Raw genomic sequence first — 25,734 nt, forward strand, 5'->3', positions numbered from 1 at the left:
ATCGGCCCCCCCCTGCAGCCTCTGGGGGATGGTGACAATGCATCGGGCCCCCAAGAGGCAATACCTCCTGCAGCCCGCTCAGGATGGGTGGTGGGTCGTTGGGGTTGCCCTGATGTGCCAGGCTGGCTGAGAAAGGGCTGCCCCCTCATTTGCTGCCCGTCTTGCTCTGTTTCAGAGTGGACAAGTCTTTCACCCCTCGCCGGAGCGTGTGGTGAGTACTGGGAGCTCTCAGGAGGGGCTGGGCTGCTTGGCTGCAGACATTCCCAAATCATTACCACCCCCTGTCACAGACCAGACCCCACCAGTCTTTCAGCCGCCGTCCCCAGGTGATGGGGTGGGCAGACCCTCTTACCGGTTCTTCCCCCATCTGTCTTCCCCAGTTCTCTCTAGAGCTCCAGCTTGGAGTCAGGCAAGTCAGGTTAAATCTTAGCTTGGCCCAGTGCCTGCGTGATCTTAGTGATTCACTAACCTCTCTGACCCTTGGTGTTCTCATCTGTGAAATGGGGATGAAAAAACCTACTTGACAGAGTATAGAATTGCAAAACACCCGAAACACCTAAAAAGCAAACATAGGGCCTGTTATACTGTACGCCCTCACCGAAGGTGCTTCCTTCCTCTCTCTCTTCCCACATCATGGCCCCTGGGGGGCTGCGGGTGCCCTTCGCCTTTTGGCTGACCCCCAAGTCCCCGAGTTCCACCCCATGTGTAGCCTTCAGGATCCCTTCCTGCAGCCCATTGCTGAAGTCTGAGGCCTCCCTCTCTTTGGAGGAAGAGGGGGCAGCTGTGTCTACAGCTTTCTCAACACCGAGAGCAGTGAGTGGAGGTGCAGCCTCACCTCCGGGTTCACAGCACCCCCGATGCCCTGCAGGCGGGCACCTCCCAGCTTCCCCAGCACCAGCATCACACGGGCCCAGCTGGCTGCTCCTGCTGCCACTTCAACTCCAGCGGGAGAGCTCATGCTTCCCACCCCTGCTGGGGGCTTCCCGGGGTCCCCGGGGCCCACAGTATGCCCCCCAGCTACTAGACGACCCCAGTCTGGCACCATCGCCTCACCAGCTGCAGCGCTGTCCCCTCTAGGAGGCCACACCTAGGGTGCAAAGCACATGGGTGCCCAGGCTGAGCTTCAGGGCCTGCCCTTTTATCTTCCTTTGATGCTCTCTGTGCAGCTTAGGGCCAGTTTCTCCCCCTCTCTGGGCTTTATCTCCTGCTGCTGTGCCCAGTTTGAGCCTCCACCAGTGCAAGACCATGGGCTAAGCCCAGAGCAGAGTGGACTAGGGGAGATACAGGTGGGTAAGTCGAGGAAGATGCCATCCTTTTCTTCAAGGACTTTATTAATAATCTCCTAGGACCTGCCACTTGTCAAGCACCTGCTGCATACCGGGTACTGTTAGGTGCCTGAACTGTATCATCTCACGTCATCCTTACCACATCCCTGAGTTAGGGACTGTCATCTCTAATTACAGATGAGAACAGGGATGCACAGAGTTGGGGTGAGTGACCTGCTCAAGGTCATACAGCTATTCGGGAGCAGAGTTGGGATTTGAATCTAAACCTTCCGGACTCTGCAGAGCCCAGAGTCTCATGCACTTTGTCCCAGGGCCTCCAGACCACACGGTGGGTCTGAGCACTTGAAGGAAGACTTGAAGATGGAGGGGGTGACCCAGAAAGCCTACTCTAGGGAGCCCTGAATGAAGCTTCAGCGATGAAGGCCCGGGGGACTTCAGCTGTGTGACTATAGGCCAGTCCCTTCCCCTCTCTGGGCCTCAGTTGACAAACTTCTGGAGTAAGATTTTGGAATCACCAGGATTTGTCCATTACCCACAGTGCCTTGCCCCAGGCCCTCCTCCCCGGAGATGCTGTCCAAGGTGCTAACCCCAGTGGCCCTCCCTTCTAAACCAGTTGCCTAGCTCCCAGCCTGTACCTGGCACATAGTTACTGCTCTGTTAATGGGAGTCATTTTGATTATTAATTATGGTTTCCTGGTCTGTGATTCGAGGCCTATACCCACTTGTCCTTTCCAGTCTGGAACTCACTTCTCTTGTGAGCTGCATTTCTGATCAAAGGGACTATGGCCCCTGAGAGCACCATCTCCATACCTTTGCTCACATTTCCCCATCCCCTTGGCATGGCCTCCTCTCCCATCTCCACAACCCTCACCACGCCTCCAGCCTACCTTTATTGCTGTCCGTTGAGTGTTTTCTTTCCCGATTCCCGTGCTCTGTCTTTCTCTCCTTAAAATACCTCCCTTTGCTTATCATGCCTGTAGAGCACACATTCGTGCTCGTTTCTGGAGTCATGGATCTGCCTCTGCCACATGATAGTGGCGTGACTTTGGGCAGGTCACTTCCCCTCTCAGAGCCCCACTTGATGCTCAGTAAGTGTTGAGTTGAATTTCTGAGTCGAGTGTATCCATGTACCGCTGTGGTATAAGGCAGGCTCTGAGGTCTTTGAAAGCAGGGGTTCCTTGAGTTACTTTTGACTTAGGCCCATTTTCTAGCACGAGTCACCAAAAAGTTGGGCTCCATTCTTCTCATGTCTCTCTGTCTTCCACACTGTCTTACACAGCTGCCCAGTAAATGCTTAATAAATGCCTGTGAATTGAACTAAATGGGTCCAGAGGGTAGAACAGTTGAAACTTTGTCAGGTAGGCTGGGAGAGCTTCCTGGAGGAGATTTGGTTTCCTTTTTTTTTTTTTTAAGATTTGATTTATTTATTCATGAGAAACACACAGAGAGAGAGAGAGAGGCAGAGACACAGGCAGAGGGAGAAGCAGGCTCCATGCAGGGAGCCTGACGTGGGACTTGATCCCAGGTCTCCAGGATCAGGCCCTGGGCTGAAGGCGGCGCTACACCCCTGAGCCACCCAGGCTGCCCGAGATTTGGTTTCCTACACCCCTTTTTAAAAAAGGATTAAGAAGTTGGGGCTTAGCTTGGGGAGCAGCAAGGCCTGGTGTAGGCCAGATGTGATCATGGCTGGATTCCCCTACCCCTCCGCCCCTGAGCAGCAGGTCATCTGCATTGCAGAGGCTCAGAACAAAAAAGGATGAGGCCCAGCGGCAGGATTAGGAGCTAGTGGGACAGGTGGTGACTCTGGTTCTGCAGACCTCACAAGGATTGGACATTTAGGGGGGATTCAGATGCTGGGTCGAGGAAGGGGGGTGGAGCGGTGCCAGCGTGGGGGAATGGCTAGGTAGAGTTGTGCAGGGGAGGGGTTCTGGAAGAGGACTTGAGGCTGGGAGCCTGGGAGGGGGAGGCAGGACCCAGCAAGGATTAAGTGCCAGGGGTCGTGTCGGGCACTTTCGTACGGTGGTCTCAGTTGTGATGATAGTCTTGTAGGTTGGCCTTAGTGTCTCCATTTTGGAGACAAGATCCAAGACAGAGCAGAACTGGTGAGGGCTGGATTTGAATCCAGCCTTTTCTCCTGTCAAGGAAGGGCCGTTGGCCAGACAAGGAAGCCATAGCAATGAGGAAAGTTCTGATTATGGGGTGAGGGAAGAGAGGGGAATGAGATGAATGAGCACACCGAAAACAGGGGTCACTGCCCAGCCCCATGTGTCCCACCAGGAAAGCCCATCTGGTACCCAGATATTTCCCGTTGACAGTAAGGGTACCAGTTACTCCCATACATGAAGCTTTTCCTGGGTCTCGGACCCTGGGCCGAGCTCTTCATCTGAATTATTCATCCCATCCTTATGCCAGCTTTACAAACTAGAGACTGCTAGAGACTATTACATTCATTCCCCATTTTAGAGATGAGCAAACTGAGGCTCAGGGAGGGGACGTGGCTGACCCAGGGGCACACAGTGAGTGGTGATCCAAGACTGGTGGTGTGGTCAGCCTGAGCCCGTAACCTTAGCCCTTGCCCTCCTGGATGCTGTGTGTGCTGCGTGTGGGGCTGGGGTGGGTGGCCCCTGTCCTCAGGTGGCTCCTCTCTGTAACCACTGAGCTGGAAGCCCTGGGGGCCCGTGTGCTGCTGCAGGAAGCATGAGGCTGGCCTCATTAGTGGCTCTGAAATGCCAGGCAGGCACAGCCCGCTGGGCCTCCTCATCTATTATGCATCTGGTGGGCAGGCCCCCGGCGGGCAGCTGGCACAGCACAGGATGGGGGAGCCAGCAGCTGCTTCCTGAGCCCACACCTGCCACCATACCTCTGGGCAGGGATTCCCCCAAGGCATGCCAAGGCAGCTCCTGCCTCATCGCCCCGGCCCCCCTTGGGTGAGGGAGGCCCACTGTGGATGGAGGCATGGGTGCTGATCCCCAGCTCGTTAGCCTGCCCATCCCAGCAGCCACTTCTGGGACTGCGCTGGGGGTCAGTAGGGGCTAGGGTGGGCAGAGGCAGGCTGAAACAGAATCTTAGGCGCATGGGCTCCTGGCTACACAGAACCTCAGAGCGATAAGGTTGTGGTCATTTATTCATTCAGCCACAAGTAACTAGTGAGCAACTACTGTATGCCAGGGACATTTCTAGGGACTCCGATTCATTAGAAAATGGGACAGGCACAGTCTCCGTCTTCAGAGAGCTTGGCGAGGCCAGAACTTCACCACTTGGAACCTCAATTTCCTCATCCTTAGAATGGGGACTAGAGGAGACCTAGTCTATAAATAGATAAGAAACGAACCTCGGTTGTGCTGAATTTTAAGGATTTTATTTTTAGGCAATTTCTGCATCCAGTGTGGGCGTCAAACCCATAACCCTGAGGTCAAGAGTCGCATGCCCACCAACTGAGCCACCCAGGCATCCCGGTGGTGCTGAATTTTAAAGCAAGGGTTCATGCTACCAAGAGCTGATCCTTACCTAGGTCTTACTGTGTGCGGGGCTGTTCCAAAACACTTTCCACAGATCGATGGATCTTTAATCCTCACAACCACCTCATGAGGCAGCTACGGTTCCTGCCCCTGGTTTAGGGCTGAGGAAACTGAAGCAGTAGAGGGGTTAAGTAGCCTGTTCAAGGTCTCTTGGCAAGACTCAGATTTGAACCTAAGCAGCTGAGCTCCAGTTTGCATATCGCCCGGTGCTGTACGGCAGGGAGGATGATCGAGGGAGTGATGGAAGGGCTTTCTGAGGAGGTAGCATTTGAGCCAAAACCTGAAGAATAAGATGAGCTGGAGATGTGGGAAGAGTTAGTTGCGGGAAGGAGGCATTCTTGACAGAGGGAACAGCAGGTGCAAAGGCCCTGAGGCAGGAACAAGCTTCGCGTGTCTTGGAGACAGAGAGGAGGCCCATATTGGTGGAGGGAAACAAGGGAAAACGAGGCCGGGGTGGGTTTGCAGAGAGGAAGAGGTAGTTTGCAGGAGGAGATAGATTGAGCACTGCCTGGTAGGGGTATGGATGTAATGTCAGTGACTGACGTGCAGAACGATTGTGTCTCAGACTCCTGGCTTTGTAATATCTTAGAATCAGAGAATTTGGGCCTTCTGGAATCTTTGAAGATGGAAGAGACCTTTGAGATACCGTCCTATGATCTCCCTCTTAGCAAGGAACCTTTGTCTTGGTACATGATCTCTTTGAGTATCGATCGGAATGAGGCTTTGGGGGGTCTCCTGAGAAGAATGCACTTTTATTTTCAAGACCTCCTGAAGCCCTCCATCCCTGGTTGAGACCATCATGACCTCTGAGCAGCTCCTTAGCTAGCTCTTCCTTGCTCACTCCTCATGACAGGAGGCTCACTACCCTCAATGTAGTCCATTCCAGTGCTGGATATCAAAAATTCTTCCATACTTAAAACCAGCTGACTAAGCCTAGATATAGCCTCTGGGTCCTCCCATTGCCCACAATGGCCCTTTGATGAGATAAGGACAGGGATCATATCTCCACCAGCCTGTTGTTTCTGGATTCAACAGCTACTTGCCCCAGCCCTTTCTCATGTTTACCCTCTGATCAGCTCACTCTTACAGGTGTCGAAGCGCTTTATCTTCCTAGATAGAAGGGGGCCAGGCAATGCCCCCTTCTAAGGAAGGCCATGTCCTTCTGGGGAGGATGCAGCTGGGGGAGAGCGACCCCAGACCAGAGAGGCCCCCTCTTCCAGGAAACAGCCCCTCTAGCTTCGGAGATAAGAGAAGATCCCCTCCAGATGGGTTTTGGTCCTGGGACTGCCACTGTTTTCCTGTGTGACCTTGGGCAGTGAGTCCCCATCTCTGGCTCATTCCCCCATGCCTGCCTTTGGCCCAGTGAAGGGACAGAGGGGGTCCCTAAGGACTCTGAGGTTCTCAGTCTGGTGGGCTCTGTCTGCCTCTACATCCCCAGCAGTGATCAGCCTCAGGTCCCTTCGTCGGTGGTGCATGGAAGGATTTGGGCTCTGTTTTTAGGCAGACTTGACTTCAGATTCCAACTTCAGTTTCTCTTACTTGCTGTGTGGCCTTGAAATTGCCAGTCCGCCTCCCCGAATCTCAGATTGTCCACAACAGTGAGAGCTGTCTTGCTTACCCCACGGGAGTCTTAGAATGAAAGAAGTCCAGTGTGTGTGCTCCGTGGATGATTTCCCTCTCTCTGAACATTTGCATTTTGAGAGAAAAGCCTCATTAAGCCAAAGAGAGACTCATTAAGATTCTAGTACTACAATTTTCAGCACTATTGAGGTGGTTTGGTGGAGGAGCAGTGGTTATCAAGGGGACTCTTCTAATATTCCCAAATCCCCTAAAGGCTGTCCTCAGTTCAGGGTCCTCCCCAAGATAGTCATTCATTCATTCATTCAGCAAATTAGTTCAAACAAATATTTGGTGTGGGGATGCCCTCTGAGGGCCAGCCAGACCCATGGCACTGGAGATGACAGACAGGGCCACTTCCCTTGTAGAGTTCCCCGTCCAGAGCAGGAAATGAGAATAGAGGTGGTTCCAGTGGGGGGATAAGTGTCAATTGCAAAGATGTGGGGAGTTCTGAGGACTCATCCCCTACACCTAGTTATCAGGGGGGGCTTCCTGGAGGAAGCGACCCAGCTTCAATGTGGAGGAGAAAAGCATGTAATGGCATGTGCCAGATACAGGACAGAACTGGACCTGGCAGCTGCAGGTGGGAGGGGTGGCCATCAGGTCATGTTGCTGCAAGCCCCAATGGACTTCCTATGGGGCTTGCAGGGTCTGCCCCCCACCACCACTGGGTAGAGGCCTGCTGGGACCCCCATCACCCACTCTCCTTCCCGCTCCTGGAACTGCTCTGTGCTGTGACGTCTAGTGCTGGGTACACCGTAGGTTCCCTTCTCTGGGTCTTGTTTTTTTCACCTGTAAAATGAAGAAAACGAAAGCACCTACTTCAAAGATTATTGTGCATATTAAATGAGATAACGTGTGCCAAAGTGGAAAACCAGGGCCGGGCCTGGAGCAAAGCCAGCGATCGTGGTTATTGCCATGTCGTCCTTATCTGCTGGGCCCCACAGAGGGGCAGATTTGGGTAGACTCTGCCCTCTGGAAGCTCACCAACTGCCGGGAGGTGAGAGCTGCACATGAGCATGCTCCCTGGCCAAGGGCACCAACCTGACACATTGGCCTGAGAACACTGGCTTCTGTAGCCAGACAGGCCTGCACCGAGTCCTGGCTGGGTGACCCCCTGCGGTGCCTCTGGTCACTGATCCGTGGTTTCTTCCTTTGTTCAGTGGGGGTATTAGTATTCAAGCCACATGCTCCGGGAGGGACAAAACATTCTGGGCCCAGGTGACCTGGAGAAACCCTCACTCTCTGAGGCTCGTTTCCCTACCTATAAAATGGGAAGATTGGCTACAAAACACTCTGATGTGCTGGGTTTCTAGCAAAGTCAGATAGTCCCTAATCTTGACCTGGTTTGACTGTTGGCTGCATGATCTTGGGCTAGAGACTTAACCTCTCTGACCCTCAGTTCCCACACCTATAAATGGGGACAGTCTTCACTTCACAATTCTTTCATGGCTTCCGTTAGCCATGTGTTCGTTCAACATTCATCGAGTCCCTACCATGTGCCAGGTCGTGTCTAAGAATTAGGGATACAGCAGCAAATCTTGTGGACGTGGTATCTGGCCTCATGCAGGTTACCATCCAGTGCAGGAGACAGATGCAAAATGAGCTGACAAATTAAGTAATTTCATATGAGTAATGGGTAATGAGTGACGGGGCAGGTGGAAAGGGTCCCCCTTTTGCTAAGAGTATCAGGGAGAGTCTCTCAAGGCCTGAGTGGGAAGGAGCTGGCCGTGGGAAGGGTAGTCCAGAAAGAGGGCAGAGTGAGTGAGTGAGTGTAAAGGCTTTGAAGCAGGAACAAGATCCCTTGCCCTACCCCAAATCTGGAACATTCCAGATCCTCTCTTGGCAGCAGGTGGAAGGCAGCTGAGCAGCCAGGGGCGATGGAGGCCTACCTTCTCTCAGATCAAGAACGGCTGCTCAAGAGGCAGGTCTGGAGGAGCGGGTGGGCACTGTGGGCCGGCATGCAAGACCAGGCTTGGGTTGGGCCCCGAGTGAGCAGGACGTCCTCTGAGCTGGCAGGGGTGGAGCCCTGGTGCCCACCTGGCTGCCCTCCCGCCCAGAAGTATTCTGGGGTCTGGCACAGAGACTCTGGGCCTGGCTGTTTGGGGAGGGGTTCGTGGCAGGGGAGCAAGGGAAATTATGCTTACTTTCTCTCTCACCCCAGCCACCCTGGGTCTGGGCACTGGCCACAGAGTGCCTCAGCCTTTCCCAGATCTGGCCCATCCACAGGGCCAGAGTGCTTTGAGATGACCCTGTCCTATGCACATGCACACACACACACACACACGCACACACGCACACACGCACACTTTCCATACTTATGCATATGGACTTGCTCATGTCCAGACAGCTTGGTCATGAACCGAGTTCTGTCCATACAGTCACTCCTGGAGCAGAGCATAACTGACCCTCGACTATGTGCTAGGCCCCCAAACAGATCCAGTCCTCACCTGAGGGAGCTCCATTTCTAGAAGGAGAGATTGACAGCGATCTGGGTCACAGCGGGACATGTGCAAAGCAAACTGGTCAGTCCACAACGGCCCAGGCCCCGGACAAGGCCTCTGGGGAAGCCCGTCAGGGTGGGCGCAGCCAGACCCAGCGTGAAGTGGGGGCTCCAGGATGACGGGAGAAGCGATGGGGGGGCAGGGAGAGCGTAACAGGTGGGGAGTGTGCTGCGTGCAGAGGCCCGGAGGTGGGCCAGGCGCGCGGGGTCTCGTGGGCCGCGTGAGGCCTGCATGCGGTGAGAAGCCACCCAGGGCTTTCAGGCGGGCGGATGACGCGACAGATACAAACACGCTCGGAGCTCGGATGCGAACCCCCACACGGCCCAGACACGAACGCTTTCTCTCCCACCCACATTTCACGTTCCTGCCAGGCCTCCATCTACATCCTCCCCCGCAGAGACACACACCCTTTCGTACCACCAGGCAGAGCTGCAGAAACTCCTGAGCAGGCTACTAGCAAAGTGTCAGACGTGTGCCCCGCCCGCTTGTTGATTGTGTGTGGCAGGGGGAGGGGGAGGCTCGGATCCAGCCAGGATTGACCGTGGCTCACTCCACATTTGCACGGCCGTGTGCCTGCCCCCTGCACACACGTGCACCCTGCACGTGGAAGGTGGCTTCTAGCTCAGGGAGTACTTCTACATGCATTATCCCGCTGAATTCTCCCAGCAACCCTGCAGGAAAGATTTATCAACACCCTTTCACAGCTGAGGAAACAGGCTCCAGAGAGGTGAAGTGACTGGCCCCAGGTCACACAGCTAGAGTACGGCATTGTCAGGATTTGAACTCAGCTCCATCGAACTTCTAGATGTGTTCAGTGGCCCATCTGAACTCAGGCACACGTGGATGTGCTTGCCCCCTTTCCAGGCTGTCACGGAGGATGTAGCAAGTGACCCTTTAATGACAGATTCTTCCAGAAACAGGTGGATCAACATGGAAAGTTATTTAGAGCCACCCCCTTGCCGTGTGTGCACACCTGCCCAGTGACCCTGCAGCCTCTGGGGGTAAGGTCGGTGGTGGGGCTGGGCACCTGCCAGCCTGCCAGCCTGGGGCAGCGCAGGGCATAGAGCTGAGGCTAGGAGTCGGGCCTGCATTTGCATTTGCAAATGAGGCAGACAGCCCTGTCTCTGAACTGGCTAACTAACCCCAGCTGGCCTGGCTCCCGGGACATGACAGCTGAGGTCCCGGGGCACGGCCCTGTGCCCAGCTGCCTGGGGTGCTTTTCTCCGGCCTTCTCTCTTCCCTGACGCTCAGAGAAGGTTGCCTAATGCTTAATGTAGGGGAAAGAACGTGGGCTTCAGAGCTGGCCAGAACCGGGGACACAGCCCAGTACTGTCACTCCTGGCTAAGTGACATTGGCCATGATGCTTAACCTCCCTCAGGGTGCGCTTCTCCTCCTCGGAATAAGGAGTGAAGAATATCTCCTTCTCAAGATGATTGAGAAAGGTTAAGAGTCAGCTACTCAGCTGACTCATAGTAAGTGCTCAGATTTTCTTAAAGAAATCTCCACCCCCCCCACCGTCTCGATTACAAAAATAATACGTGTTCATTGTAAAACTCCACACAATGCAGAAAAATACATCCTGTAGAAGGCAGGAGCTCCTTGTGGTCCTGCTGCCTGGAGATAACCCATGTGAATTTTAATTTTCACAAGTGAGCTTTCTGTTGTACAACCTTGCTTTTTGTAACTTAACAATATGCCTCAAACCCCTTTTTCCATCAGGACAAGAGGCCTCCTTTGCGATCACTGTGTGGTAGTCCATGGTTTGCGTGGGCCCTGATGCATTTATCCAGCCTCCTTTTAGTGGACGTTGGGGTGGCTTCCAGATGGTGGCTATTGCGAACGCTGCTGCAGTGAATGCCATTTGTTCATATATTTTTGTGCATTTGTGTATAAATGTCTAGAAATGGAGTGGCTGGGCTAAAAAGTAGACACGTTTTCGTTTGTTAACAGGAGTGGCCAAAACCCCTGCAGAGAAGTGGTAACGATCCATGTGCCCCAACAGACCAGAAAAAGTCCACTTCCTCAAAGTCATGGGAATTTACTCACTGCCTCTGCCGCCCACCACAGGGACCCTAGAGCCATCAAGAGGCATAGATTCCCGAGAAGGGAAGGCCAGGAAATGCTCAGGGTTAATGTTGATATACTTTGCATGGATGAACTGACCCAGTCCTCATGACAGCCCTTTGGAGGTAGGCATTGTTGTTACCTCCATTATATAGACTAGGAAATTGAGGCCCAGAGATGTTAAGTAACTTGCCCAAGGTCACACAGCCATTACATGGCAGAGCTGGCTCCAGAGCCCACCCCTGTGATGTTACACTGCCTCTCCGGGCAGGAGCCTGTGATTTAGTGAGCAGTTACTATATACTCTGCTGTAGGCTAGTCAGATGGTGCATGTAACCTCTGATTTATTCTACACAACCACCTGGTGAAGTAGGTCTTACTATTTCATGTTGCAGATGAGGAAGCAGGCTCAGAGAAGAGAAGCAGCTCGAAGGAGCCAGAGGCCCCCTTCCCAACCCCCCCGCCCCGGGGGCAGAGCGAGCCCACCGGCTGCTGGTGCACCCGGTTCTCAGCTGACTCCTGGAGGATGTCAGAGCTGGGCTTTAGCATCATCTAAGCAGAGTCCCAGTCTCCAGTGGAATCTGCTTGGAGGTGACTTAATCCTGCCATGTGGTGATTTAGAGGCAGAGCCAGGGCTTCTCCTTGTCACTTGTGGTTAGGAGATGGCAACCCTGTCCCTCTCTGAGGGGTTTTACCTTGGCCTGGCAGGGACTTCTGCTCACCAGCTGGGCCTGGGGCCCATACCTGGTGAGCCTCTCAACTAGAGAGGGAGAGGGATGAATTACACAAGGTCTAAGCACTGGAAGGTTCCATGTCTGGGCGTTGGGACCCAAGGAATGCCGAGAACAGCTAGAGAGCAGGGGGGAGGGTGTCCCTGGGGCTGCTTGGAGGTGGGGGAGGCCTGGCTCACCCTGCTCAGATGCCAACACCCCACACCACCGTCTGGGCCAGAACAGGCGGCAGGGTGTGAACCCTGAATGAGTGACTAAGCGTAAGAGAGGAGGGCCAGTGGGGGAGTGGGTAGCTGATGGAGCGTGTGAGCGAAGGAATGTGTGGACCTCGGGAAAGGGAGACTGACTCCCTGGGCTGCAGAGGCGGGGAAGGACAATGAGGTTAATGACGGAGACTGGGGGGTAGGTGGCATCGGGCCCCAGGCCGCGGTGCTGGGAAGGGCCCTGCTCACAACCTCCTGGGCACTGCGCTGGGGCTGGCGGCCTATGGCAGGCTGGTCAGCGGGGCTTGTCCTGCCCATGGGGAAGGAGTGGAGCAGAGGGCTCGAGCTTCAGGTGCCGTGCCTCGGGCATGCCACCATCCCCATCTTGGCCTCAGCTCTCTTCCAGGTGGAACAGAGATAACGTTATCTGCTTTAGGGGCCTTGGGAGGCTGTTGGGAAGGCCTAGCACGAAGAAGGCAGTTTGTAAAGTACGAGGCTGGGTCAGCACACGTTGTCATTAACCCCAGCGGGAAGAGGCCCCGTGGCTAGGTCATCTCAGTGTCACTCCCTCCCCCCCACGCCGATTTCAGGGAGGAGTTGGTTCCAGGGAAGCGTGAGGGTGGGGGTCAGGCCTAGGCCACAGCAGAGCTCTAAGCCACCTGGGCAGGGCAGGCCCTGGCATACAGCAGGTGGATAGGAGGCCCAGTCCCTAGGTGCCATGCCCCCGGGTGGGGGCCGGTCCCATGACCTCCTCTCGGGGCTGCCAACCTGTTGTTTGCTCAGGAGGCCACTACCTGGCCCGGCTCCGGCATCCGGGTGTCTTGGCGCTCAGCCAGCGTGGAGTGAGGGTGGGGGCCCCCAGTGCTGCCTTCCTGCTCAGCCCCTCTGCCCAGCCTGGGGCCTGAGGGCTGCTCCTCCCCCTCCCGGGTGGGGTGGCCCTGCCAACTCTACTGTGTGGTGGTTGTGGGTCCCCTGGCCCATCTTGCAACCTCACTGAGCCTCGGCTTCCTCGTTCTGCAGTGCTTGATAACGGCAGCCCTGTCAGGGTTGTTGTAAGGACTATATGACCTCACAGCATGTGGCTCCCCCACCCCCAGGTTCCCTCTGGAGTCCTGGTAGAGGTCAGAGGCACCTGGGGAAAGGAGAGCCAGGAGTGACCATGTCTGTGTCCCTGCCCTCCCTGTGGGCCTTGCGGGGGAGGGGGCCAGGCTCCCTGGGCCTGGCTTCAGAAACTTGCTCGCCGGGCTGCCCTGGCCACCTTCCCTGGCACCTTGGCAAGCCAGGGGCAAGTGGTGGTGGTGGGGGGGGCAGCGGCAGTGCCGGGTGGTTGAGCACTGGAGACAATGGGCCTCTGTGGTCCACGAGGGAGGGGGCAGCCCCAGGGCAGCCTCTAGTCTCCAGTTTCAGGAGATTAGAGTCCCCTCAGACCTGATACCATGGCTGGGAGACCTAGGCAGCCCCCCAGCCCCACCCAGAGGGGCCTCTCTTAGGGGGTGAGGGCCCACCGGCGTGGCCCTCTGCACCCATGTTTCACCTTGAGGTCTGTATCCTCTGCTGCCCCCCACGTGAGTCATGAGGTTGGTAGAACCAGTTGTTTTCATGGAGACCAGGGAGACTGAAGGGATCCTGGCCTCTGATGACCAGCGCTCAGCTGGTCTGGACCCCCGAGGCCCTGTCCTGAGCTAGCCCCCCACAAGTGCTTCTCAGCCCTATGTTCTTTGGCTAGCTGAGTAGCTGCTCTGCCTTCCCAGCCCCCCAAGTCTAATTTCTCAACTTGTGTGTGTGTGTGTGCCGTCCAGCACCTGCCCAGTGCCCTGCTCCCCGTCACAGGCTTTCTACCTTGGTGGCCATATGTCACCGGCTCTGGCCACCAGGGTTTCACCCGTTTAAAATGAACTTTAGGGGCGCCTGGGTGGCTCAGTCGGTTAAGCGTCCACCTTAGGCTCAGGTCGTGATCCTGGGGTCCTGAGATGGAGCCCCATATCGTGTCAGGCTCCCTGCTCAGCGGGGAGCCTGCTTCTCCCTCTCCCTCTGCCCTTCCCCCTGCTCATGCTCTTTCTGTCTCTCAAATAAATAAATAAAATCTTTAAATAAATCAACTTTAAAGCACGAATAGTTTTTACCAAGATGCAAAGAATGAAAAGGGAGCCCCCAAGCAGAGGAAACAGCCTGTGCAGAGGCTCAGCAGTGAAACAGTGTGTCTTCTTTGGAAAACTGCTGGCAGCCCAGCCAGGCTAGGACAAGGCCACGGGGGCAGGACAGGAAGGGGGTGTGTGTGGAGATGCGGCTAGGAGAGTCACAGGGGCCACAGCGCCCTGGGGACCTCCATCCACCCAGGGCACCCATCTTTGGGGGGCCACAGGGCCAAGTCGTACCCACAGGACAGCCCAGCCACTGACTGGTGCCCCGAGAGGGTGGAGTTCTCCAGGAGAGTGGCTAACGATGAAAATAACAATAGCAAACGCTTCTGTAGTGCTTACTCCGTGGCTCACAGCAGCCTTATGAGGGTGTATATCGACTGTCATTTTCAGAGGGGGAAAAAGACAAGACCCTCCCACCAACTCTCCAGCTGGCAACCCAGGAAGGCACCCGGGCAACTGTCCTCAGCCTTACCCATCTCCTTCCACCATGCCGGCATCTGATCTGCAGTTTGGCAGTGGGTGGAGACACTGTGAGATGCCCCCGGGCCCCAGTGCGGCCTCTGGAGCCCCTCATGGAGGGAAGGCCTAGTTTCTGGTCCCCGGTCTGCCTCTGCCTTGTTGGGAGACCTCCAGGGTGGTGGTTTAACCTCTCTAAGCCTCAGTTTATCCTTCTGGGAATTGGGGATCCTAGCGACTGCCTTATCTCCCTCTCCAGTTCCGGTGAGACTCCCAGGAGTGAGCAGATAAAGAGCACTTTTGAAAAGTACAAAGAGCTGTACTCACGACAGTGAGATTATTATTGTTACCTCGATGTGGAGATAAGGGATGGGAGGAGGTGCACTGACAGTTGCCAAGAAACCTGGGAGCTGTCAGCAAGTGGCTTCCGGCCTGGCCCATCCCACTCGGGAGCTGGGCCACCGGGGCCCTCCCCCACTCCCCTGCTATGCCCTTTCCCTGGGGGAGATGGGTGCTCCGGGAGGGTGGGGAGCTGGGGCCAGCTGGCTGGCGGCCACATACCTCCAGGGCCTGAAGGTGACCCTGGAATGTGCCTGGTCCAGACGCCAGCTTGGCTCAGACTTTCTGTGTGACCTTGGGCAAGTCACCTCCTCTCTGACTGACACCTTTTCCTGTGTACAAGTGTCCTGTACCTGGAGGCAGGTGTTCAGGCCAGACAGAGCAGGATTGGAGCGCTGGACCTAGGGAAGATGCTTGGTGGTGGCTGCTGGAGCCGGGGAGGGCTGCCATGGGGTGGCCACTGGGGGTCAAGGTTAGGCAACCAGACTGACTGGGTTGAGAGCAGCTGTGATGTGTGTAGTAGAAGAACCTTGGGCTGGAGTTCATCCTCTGCTCTGCCCTTTCCCTGGTGGCACCGTGGACTTCTCACTTAACCTCACGCTGATCCTCACTTTTCTTATCTGGAGTAAAGGTGAATAATATCCAACTTCATGAAGTTGCCGTGGTGCCCAGATGAGACAATAGACTGTAGAGTGATATGCAGATAGGACTTTGGTCACAGCAGGGTGAAGGGAAAAGAGGGGAGAGCTCCCCATGTCCCAGCACGCTCCCAGGACCCCTCTAGCTGCTGTGTGTGCAGAGAATCCGAAGCATTTTAAGCTGAGCCAGGCCATAGGGTCAGGAAGGTTTTCAGAGAAGTGGGGAGGGACAGACCCCGTGGGAACAGAATGGTGAAGACCAGGAGGAGACCAGGGTGGGACAGAGACTGTGGGGGGCCGGGGGTAGTGGAGAAGTTCAAGTTCACAAGAGGGAGGGAACCAGCCAAGTTGGTGGGGGTCTGGAGAGGCCAGAGGCAGGAGGGGAATGGGGGAGCCAGAAAGAAGGGGGTGAGATGGGTATGAGATGCGGGAGGCTGAGAAGGGGAGGGAAGGCAACAGGACTTGGGCTGGGGGGGGTGGGCAGGAGACAGGCTGAGTTTACTCATCCCTGCCAAAGTATTTATTGAGCAACTAGTATCTACTCAGAGTCAGGAGATTGTGGCATTAGGGCACCTAGACCCAGATGGTTGAGGGTTCAGGTCCTCTGCGTTTCACCTGCTGTCAGCGTGACCTTGGACAAGTTGCTTAACCTGTCTGAGTCTTAGTGCCCTCCTTTGAGAGACTGAATCCAAGCAAAGCAGTTAGAGCAGAGGCTGCCCAGGGCCCATCCGGTATCAGAGGTGGCTGTCCTTGCTATTACTGTTATCATTGCCTCTCAGATGGGACCTGCTGGGTCCGCCCATGTTACCAAGTTCAGATCTTGGGCTCTGGAGTGACAAACCTGGATTCCAGTGCCTGCTCTGCCTCCTTCACTGTGTGACCTTGGGCAAGTTAACATACCTTGCTCAGCTTCAGTCGCCCCATGTGTAAAGCAGGCAGTTTTGGGGCACCTGCCTCCCTGGGTTGCTGTGATGATTAAGTGAAATCATACAAGGCAGGCTGGCTGTGGCTTTTGTGATTGCCATCCTTCTGTTCCCTAGGGCTGGGATGGATGGGGGCAGGCAGGGCCAGAGCCTCCAATTCCTGCTTTGTCCCCTGCCCTTTAGGGCCTCGCAATGACCTTGTAGGTGGAGGAGTCGCCTTGCAGGGGGAGGGGACTGGGTACTGCCTAGGAGGGGCCTACTCTAGCCAGCCAGGGACTAGAGAGTTGAGGGCCTTGGGGCAGGGTCCCTGATAGAAGTCAGACCCCTATTTCCCAATTCCCTTGAGAGGCCTCCCTAGTCCTGTGCCAGCATGAACAGTCCTGTGTGTGGGATGGGTACCCGGACATGCAGAAGCTCAGACCCAGAGGTTCTGGAAAGGGAGTGTGTTAGGGAGCTGTTGCCAGACTGACCTGCAGCAGCCACTGTCCGAGCCTGGGGGCTGAGGGGGCAGATAGAAGACCACCACCCGAACAGCTCCACCGGGCAGCCAGGGCCACACCCAAGACCACTGTCCCCGTGGCCCCACCACTAAGGGGACCCAGCTTCACCTGGGCTGCAACCCCAGCACTTCCTGCCCCTGGGCAGCCTCTGCTCTCCACCCCGCTGGCACTAGCCTTGCTCACTCCAGGGCTGGCGGGGGTGGGGGGACTTTAAATTCAGGCTTTGGCACTGACCTGGTGGGGGAAGTGGCTTCACCTCTCTGAGCTTCAGTGTCTCCATCTATAAAAATGGGGATATTATTTTTATAAATAACTCTCATCTCCCAGCACTGAAGTGAGGGTGTAAAAATGCTTGACACAGTTCCAGGCACGTGACCCAGGTCTCAACAAAAAGTCCTCAGGGCAACCTCAGTGGAATTTGCCTGGACCACGTCTGTGGGCCTCTCTCTACTCCCCTGGCTCCCATCTCTCCCCAGGTCAGCACACCTTGCAACCTGCAGGGACCTAAGTTTGGCTATTCCCTTGCTCACAAACCTCCAGTGCCTCTCTGCTGCCAACCTTCATTCATTCCTTGATCCATTCAATCATTTCTCCGTTCAACAAATACTTGAGACCCTAACTTGGGGAGCCAGAGTTGACCAGGAATGAATGAATACCAAAGAATTCACTGAGCAAATACCTACGGGCTGCCCAGGCTCTGTGAGTTTTTTTGGAAGCAGAGGCTGGGAGGGGTGTGTCCCCAACTCAGGGTCACACAACAGGTAAGTGTCCGGGAATATCTTCCTCGCACTGCCACACTGATGCCACGGCTTGAAATGCCACTGCCACCATGTCTATTTTTCTAGGTCAAGCACTGCTTTTAGTGTAGGCCCCACTTTAAGGATGCCAGGAGCCCGGAGAGGCGGAGAGGTATCAGGTGCCTGCGGCAGGGCTGTGGATGGCTCCTCTGGGCCCTTTCTCCTACCGGAGAGGCTGGGCTGAGGGGAGTCAGCATAGGGGCTCGGAGGGTCCTGGGGGCAAGGGGTCTCCTTTCTGGGCCAGGTTTCCGAAGGCTCTTCTCCTTTCAGGGTGTGGCAGGCCCGGCTCCGCCTGACTCAAGCCCGCCGCTGTGGGCCTGAATGACTCACCCTCTCAGGACCAGCCTCAGTGGATGGGACTGGGGCGGGGGTGCAGCCACGTCAGGGTGGCCCTAGGCAGCAGGCGGAAGCCAGGCCTGCTCGCCCGGCCCCAGGCTCCTGGGTTCCAGGAGCCACTGGGCACTTCCTCTCCCTGACCCTCGAGGTGGCCTCCCCAGCAGGCTTTCTGGGGTGACGGGAGCTGACTTCACCCTCACCAGACCTGCTTCCTTTCCTCAGGGAGGGGTGTGGGTGTGGGCAAAGAGTCAGGCTTCATGAGATGCTGGTTCTGCCCCTGACCAGTTGTGTGACCTCTGCATACCTCTGAGTCCTCATCTGTTAAGTGAGAATACCAGTGTGGTGAGGAGTCTGTGCCCTCAGGCCTGGAAAGAGGGGCTGGCACAGGGCCCAGCACACAGTAGGCCCAGTGGGTGTCTGCTGTTGTTATTGTCATTAAGAACAGCAATAGGCCAAGTGTTCTCTCAGCTGTCTCCCTGAAGGCTCAGGGAGGGTTTTTAAAGGTTCAGCACCCTGCTTAAAAACAGAAGTCAGGGATCTCTGGGTGGCGCAGAGGTTTAGTGCCTGCCTTTGGCCCAGGGCGCGATCCTGGAGACCCCGGATCGAATCCCACGTCAGGCTCCTAGTGCATGGAGCCTGCTTCTCCCTCTGCCTGTGTCTCTGCCCCCTCTCTCTCTCTGTGTGACTATCATAAATAAATAAAAATTTAAAAAAAAAAAAAAAAACAGAAGTCAGAGGACTCAGCCTTCTAGATAGCAACTCTCACTGCCCCCTGCCTCAGTCTACCCATCTTGAGAATGGGCTGTGGATATCCTCTTGGCTGGAGTACGTGTTGGGGGGTGCCCAGTGGAGAATGTGGGGAGAGACCCTGTCCACATCTCTGATCTCTGGGAAAGGAGAGCCTGCTTGGCAACCTTGCTCCCAAAGCCCCTCCTCTCCTACCATGAAATCTCTCCCCCAGCTCTGAGAGCCTCTCTTTCTCCCCAAGCTCACTGACCTCCCAGCTTGGGGCTCTCCCTGACCACAGACTCTTTCTCTCTTCCAGGAGGAGTGATGGGCAGAACCAGCGCTTCCCTCAGGCATTAGACCTGCCACGAGTGGACTTGGTTCCCTCCCATCCTGCTTCGCGCTACCCCAAGGTCAGTGCCCCCTCCCCATTGCCCCTGGTCTGGAGACCCCTGGGACTGAGAGATCATTAAGAAGGACCACTGGACAGTGGTAAAACGTTCACGCAGATGATGCTTAGGGCTTAGCTCCCAATGGGACACCACTCCTCCTCCCTGGGTAGGTTGGTCTGGGGTCTGTAGCACTGTTGGTGAGGGGATAGAATGGCTGCGAATAAATTGGCCAAACAGCTATTCTTCATCACCCTCATCATCAACATCACCATCAGCTTCCTCATCTGTAAACCAGGTATAATGAGAGCACCTAGCACAGAGCTATCATGAGGTTTAAATGAAAAAAAATGCCAGTAAAACATTCCTTGCATGATATCTGGCACAAGGTAAGAGCCCTATAAATAAGATCATTAGAATCAAACATTTGCCTGGCATTTGATTTGGGTCAGACTCCGTGCTGGGTGCTGAGGGGCCAGGAATCAGTCTGATACAGACCCTCCAGGAGCCAGAATCCAGGTGAGAGATAAATAACCGAACAACTTAGCAGAATACTAGTGACAACCACCAGCATTTATTGAGACTTATTATGTGCCAGGTGGGCACCTAATGCTTTACAGGCATTATTTCATTCCATCCTCAAACTATAAGTATTATGCGATAGCTACCGTCATTAGTCCCATTTTGCAGATGAAAAAAATCAAGGCTCAGAGAAGTTAAGTTACTTGCTTAAAGACACACAGGTTAGGATATGATGGGGCTGGGACTGGAACTCGGGCTGTGTGACCAGAGTGCCTGGCCTTGTGGCCTCCCTGATACAGAAGGTAATAAGCCCTCACTTTTGCAGTACACTTTTTGGTTTCTAACAGACAGACATCATGCCTCTTGGTCATTTCATCAAACCTTGGGATAGGCATTCTCCAGATGAGGATCCAGATGTTCAGAGAAGCTTCCCCAAGGCCACACAGCTAGGAATTAGGAGATGCAGGGCTGGCCAAGCTCCTTTTCCATCACTCTGGCCTGAAGCAAGAGCCATGTATCTCTCCTCAGCTGGGAAGGCAGATGGCCAGGGACCATAATCCTTGTGGGGGACCACCATCTCTAAGGGGGTCCCATGTGGATGTCCTTGGGCAGCATCAGCAGGTTCCTGAGACCCTCTCCCGCGCTCTGTGCCTGGACAAAAGCCCAAGACAGGGCCATGTGGATCATGGGGCTTGGCAGGAAGGGAGCAACTCGAGGGCACCTAGGTTCATGAGGCCCCCAGCCCATCTCCCCCGAGGCATACAGGAGAAATTCTTGGTTCTCATCAAGGGCTGTGTGCCCTTGGACCATCGCTTCCCCTCCCTGGTCATAAGTCTTCCTATCAGGAAAATGAGGGTTGGAACAACCCATTGTCCTGAGTCCTGCCTGCTTAGACAGCCTGGGGCTGCCTTTCATGGGTTAGCTCTGAGCCACCTCCCCTCAGGCTTCCTGGCCTCCACCCAGTCGGCCAGAAGCCTCCATTTGTGCCAACACAGCTCAGACGGCGGGCTCCAAACCACTCCATCCTGACAGCCCACCCCCACTCCAGCAGAAGCAAGACCCTGTCTGTGGATCATCCTCCTTTGACAGCGAAGGAAACCAGACTACAGACAGATTGAGTGATCCCCCTGGATGCCCAGCAAACCAGTGGTGGGGCTGAGGACACGCCCCTCCTCCAGCACCCCTAAGTCTGTGCACATTTATCATGTTGATGCAGCCAATCTGGGAGGCAGGTCACCTCCCTGTGCCAGTGGGCAAGTCCCTGCTCCTCTCTGGGCCTCAGTTTCCTCATCTGTAAAACAGAGGTGACAGTTCCTCCTCTACCCACCTTGCCAGCTTCTAGCTGGGTAATGACTATGAAACTAACTTTGGAAAGTAGAAATCAGGAAGCTGAACTGTATGGGCAATGTTACACTCCCAGGACAGGATGGAACATCCAGGAGGGACAGTCCCCTCTCATTGGAAAACCACATTTGTACAGACACTGAGGTATTGAGGGCCCCCTTGTAGGCATTTCTATACTCAGGGATTCAGAAATCTGCACATGTGTACATGCACAGTCTACCCACACCTGTGTCCATGGACACACTCACATGTCTGCAAATGTATTCAGAGACTTGCATATGTACACACGTATGTATATACAGACACACGTGCACAAACATGAATACAGATACACAGGATGCCTGTGCACACACAGCCACATCTGGTCCCAGAGTCACACACATACAGCTGCATGCACATGTGTGTACACTCGCTACTCTGCCTGTCACACAGACGTCTCCAGTGATGCGAGCAGTTCTCACCTCCTCCCAGTGTGGGAATGGATGTTTCTCTGGCTGCATTTTGATGGGTGCCCGGAAGCGCTCAGGCCTGGAAGTGCCTGCATAAATCAATATTTGCTGCTGTTAATTATTAAAAACAAAGCTACACCGTGTCTGGAACACACATCTCCAGGGTTCCCACCGGCTCCTGGGGCTCCAGCCTGACCCAGGGCCAGGTCTGGAGGAAAAGAAGGCCCAGTGCCTTCCTTTCAGGAGCCCTTGGCCCTGGAGATGGAGGGTGGTGGGCAGCTGCTGGCAGCTACTCCGGGAAGCTGAAGAGAGATTGTGCGCTGAGTTGGTGGGCAGCCCTGCCCCTGCAGGGTCCAGAGCAGCTGGTGTTGACTTGGCCACACACAGCTCAGGAAGCAATTGCTGCTTTCCCAGTTATCTGTCTGGGGAAGGGGTGCCGAGGTCCCTGCTCCTACTGTACAGTGGCGGAGGCAATGCAGGGTCAGCTGGAAGGGCCTGCAGAGGTGGGAACACCCAGGGCCTTATATTTTACAGATGGGGAAAGAAGCCTACAGAGGTGGCAGGGCCTCACTCAAGTCCACTCAGCAAGTTATAGCAAGGCCAGTGCTAGAAGCCTCAGGTCCTGAAGTCCTTGGCAGCGTCTGTTCCCTCCCTCCCCCAGGGTCGGGGCAGTTAGGGTCCGGGGTCGGCATCGGACCTGGGTAAGGAAGGAGACAGGCCAGCCACCAGCAGGCATTGGGGGCGGGGGGGGGGGGGGGATGAGGGAGGGGCCTTTCCCTGCATTCCCAGTTTCTGCCCTTCCTAGCTGTGTGAACCTGAGCATGATACTTCACCTCTTCAGTTTTCTACTGCGTAGCAGGGGGCTGACTCTCCTACTCCCTCCTGCATTGCGGGGAGAGGTCATCCTGGCCAAGCGTGCAACATTCTAGCTGCTCCAGGAGAGCCCTGTCTGCGGGGTAACCCTCTCCTCCTCCTGCTCAGCTTCGCAGCCCGTCCCAAGAACCTGGTTCTTGAGGCCCTGAGGCGGGGTAGCCAGAGTCTGGGAAGATAGAGAAGGGGGGTAGGGGCGCGCTGAGCACAGCCGGGGGCTCCCGGGGGCCTCGAGCGCGGAAGCCTCACGGCGGGAGCGCGCAGGCGCAGAGTCCGGGGCCGCGGGCCGGGCCGCGCGGGGGCGTGGCCTCCGCTGTCCCCGCCCCGGCCCCGAGGCCACGCCCCCGCGCCGCCCGTACCTGGCGCCCCGCCCCCTCCGGGACGGGACCCGGCGAGCCCAGCGCAGGCAGCGCGCCGCCGGGAGCCCGGGGCCGGGAGCGCGGAGCTCGGCGCTGCGGGGCCCGGGCTGGGGCGCGCGCGCGGGCGGGGGCCGGCCGGGCCGGCAGGAGCGCAGCCGGGGCGGGGGCCGGGCCGGGCCAGGCTCGGGATGGCGCAGCCGCGGCCCCCGGCGCCCCCCGGCCGTCCGCGGAGGGGCTCGCTGCCCGCCGGGGCCAGCTGGCAGGTGAGGACCCGGGCGAGGGCGGCCTGGCCGCGGGCGCCCGCGGAGCCCGCTCAGCCCGACTTCCTCGGGGCCGCGCGGGCTCTGCCCCAGCCAGGGCGGCGTGCGAGGCTCCGCCATGGAGGGCGTGTGAGCTTCTGGGCTGACACCGGCTCGGCGGCCCGGGGCGCAGCCCTGCCCTGGGGTCCCTGGCCTCGGGCTCTTCCTAGAGCCGGGCTCCGAGTGGCGGGGTGACACCGTGCCTCTGATGGCCTCGGGACCCCTCTGGGAGCTGAGTGTCGCCCTGTAACTCTGCGGGGTGCTCCGGGCCACTTAGCTCAGGTCTTCCATGTGTGGGGGCGTCTGTGAGGCTGCAACTGTGGGCATCACTTGTTGCTGTGTGTGCTCTCTGGGTGACAGTACCATGTGTCAGTGCTGATGTGGCTCTGACTCCCGGGGCATTGTTCCTGGCCATTGCCCCCTCAGGTCACCCTGAGTCGGGTGCTCTGGGGGCCACTGATGCGCCCACATCGCTGCTGGGACTGTGCTGGGCCGAGGCCTTGTGCTGCCCAGGCAGAGAGCCCCGTGTTGCTGTTGTACAGGATATGGAGTTAACAGGTGTATTTGTCTACCTGGACTGCAGGTGTGTCAGTGTTTTCTGCTGTAGCCGCTGCCTGGGGGATTGTCTCTCAGAGGGTTGGGTGTGGCCGTAGGTGTCCTTGGGTCAGTGTCTCCCGTGAACTCTCGTAGTGCATTTGCAAGGTGGGTTTTGCCTCTGTGGGCAGGCCTCCGAGTGTGCACATGGGGTGTTTGTGGTTTGTGGTCTTCAAGCTGTGTGTGTGCACATGTGATGTACCCATCATGTGTAAGGGTGTGTGTGTTAGGGTCAGACCTCTACCCTTCATCCTTGATTAACCACTTCCACAGTTGCGGCGTGCTTCTCCCCCCTCAAAAACTCACTTAATGTTGTGGTCAGGTCTGTCATGTCTGTTGACAGAGGTGAGTAACTCTGTTAGAGAAGGGTGAGCTTGTACAGGGGAGTGGGGTTTTGCAGTTAAGTTTCCAGAAACAGAGCTGCCAACATGTGAGTGCGTGTTATTGTGTCTCTTGGTACGCAGATGTGAACGTGACTTTGTAGAGTTTGTGTAGCTTTATGTTCAATGTGCGCATCTGCACAGGAACATGGACCTGTGTGTGATGTGAGTGGGTGTGCTGTTGTGTAATTTAGGACAATGACATGTGTATTTGTGTGTTAGTGTATAGCTCTGAGGCTCAGAATTGGTGTGCACAGACTCCCCCCACCCCTGGGTTTGTGGGGGGGGGCGGTTTATGTGTGTTTGCTTTCTTTGGTACAGTGAGAGTGTGTTTAAATATTGGTGTACAAGGCTGTGTGTGTTCAAGCAAGAGAGGGAGAAAGAGTATGTGTTTTCTGGTGCACAATCCCAGAGCACATGTGTGTGAGCTCAGGCGGTGCCCCCACTGGGCAGCAGGAGCCAAATGAGTTGAGGCCTTGGAAGTGCTGGGGGAGGGGCATAATTGTGGAGACCCTGGGGGCTTCCCAGGCCCAGCCCCCAGCCCCTCCAACCGGCAAGGATGCCGCCTTCCAGGAAGGCTCGTAGGGAGTTGGCGCTAGAGAGGCCGGAGCTGCCAAGCACAGCTGGCAGATGCCCCGATTAACCCTGTGTGTGCCCTGGCTAGCCTTGGGAGAGGCTGCCTGGAGCGGGAGGGGTAAGGGGATGCATGTGGACTCACGCACCGCTGTTGAGCCAATGGGGCATCCCACGCTCTCTCCCCCAACCCCCCCCCCCCCCCCAGCCCATACTGCTTGCAGGGGAGGGTGCTCTTCCAGGAGAGGTGGATAGAACCACAGACCTTCCTGAGGATCCCAGCCGTCCATCTCTGGGGCAGGAACCAGGGATACTTGGCCGATCCTAGCACTGCCAAACTTGCAGTGAGGTGGGGGAGATGAGTCTCTCCCTGAGGGTCACATCTGTCTATGTCTGAGAAAGCAGCCTCTGGGAAGGGGGCTGAGTGGGGTGGCTGCCTGGGGAGGGCCCTGGGCTGGCTTCACGAAGCAGTTGGTCAAGCCCTGCTGGTCCTCTGCCCAGATTTCCCTTCTACAGTGCCCTCTCCACTCCCTCTTGCTGCTCAGACAGGCCCATAGTGACTGGTGAGAGTTGGGGGGCCCAGGAGGGCAAGGGAGGGTGGAGGCTCTGCGGGGGCATAGCAGGGTCAGCTGGGCCAACCCTGAGGACTGACCTGCCATCCTTCATCTCTGTTGCAGAACACAGATCTGTTTGAGATGATTGAGAAGATGCAGGTGAGGTTGGCTCTGTTGCCCATTCTGGGGAGCTACAGAGGGGGCTGGGCTGGGGTGGGGGCCCTTGCTATATCTCTAGCCCTACCCCTCACTGAGGACGGGCCAGGAGCCCTCAGCCGACTATTCTGGGAGGAGGTGGTGGCAGTTCATTGTCCTGAACTCTCGGTCTGGGGGTCAGAGAAGAGGATGGAGACTGGGAGTGCCCTGTCCAACCCTGGGCCCAGACCCCACTTGTGTCTCCCCTGCTCCCATCCCTGTGTAGGTCCCTGGCAGGGCTGGGATCAGTGCCTTATCCAACTCTCCCATCCCCCCCACACACACATCCACACATACACACACATTTCCCATCCCCCAAGAGGCATCACAGGCTCTGTAGCGTCCCCATGTAGAATGGGAGGAGGGACAGATGCCAGGGCACAGGGCAACCTGAGGCTGTGCTTCAGCCGGGGATGTGCCCTGTCC

General features: G+C 56.3%; 1 protein-coding gene across 14 annotated transcripts in view; it reads left to right on the forward strand.

The window, feature by feature from the left end:
• The window catches only part of LOC121497453 (RAP1 GTPase activating protein), a 62,845-nt gene that overhangs the window by 16,652 nt on the left and 20,459 nt on the right, over positions 1–25,734 (forward strand). For 12 of the 14 annotated variants that reach the window (XR_005989472.1, XR_005989464.1, XR_005989465.1 and 9 more), the window contains exons 2-4: positions 176–211; positions 19,100–19,193; positions 25,237–25,272. Coding sequence is in view for 5 of the 14 variants with exons in the window: in XM_041767113.1 (XP_041623047.1) it covers positions 176–211; positions 19,100–19,193; positions 25,237–25,272 (166 nt within the window). In the remaining 9 variants the exon portion in view is untranslated. Of the gene's footprint in view, positions 1–175; positions 212–19,099; positions 19,194–22,853; positions 22,977–25,236; positions 25,273–25,734 lie in introns of those variants that run through there. The other 2 variants (XR_005989471.1, XR_005989467.1) reach the window with 2 other exon arrangements.

This window comes from Vulpes lagopus, chromosome 8 (genome assembly GCF_018345385.1).
Source record: "Vulpes lagopus strain Blue_001 chromosome 8, ASM1834538v1, whole genome shotgun sequence".
NCBI classification, from domain to species: Eukaryota; Metazoa; Chordata; class Mammalia; order Carnivora; family Canidae; genus Vulpes; species Vulpes lagopus.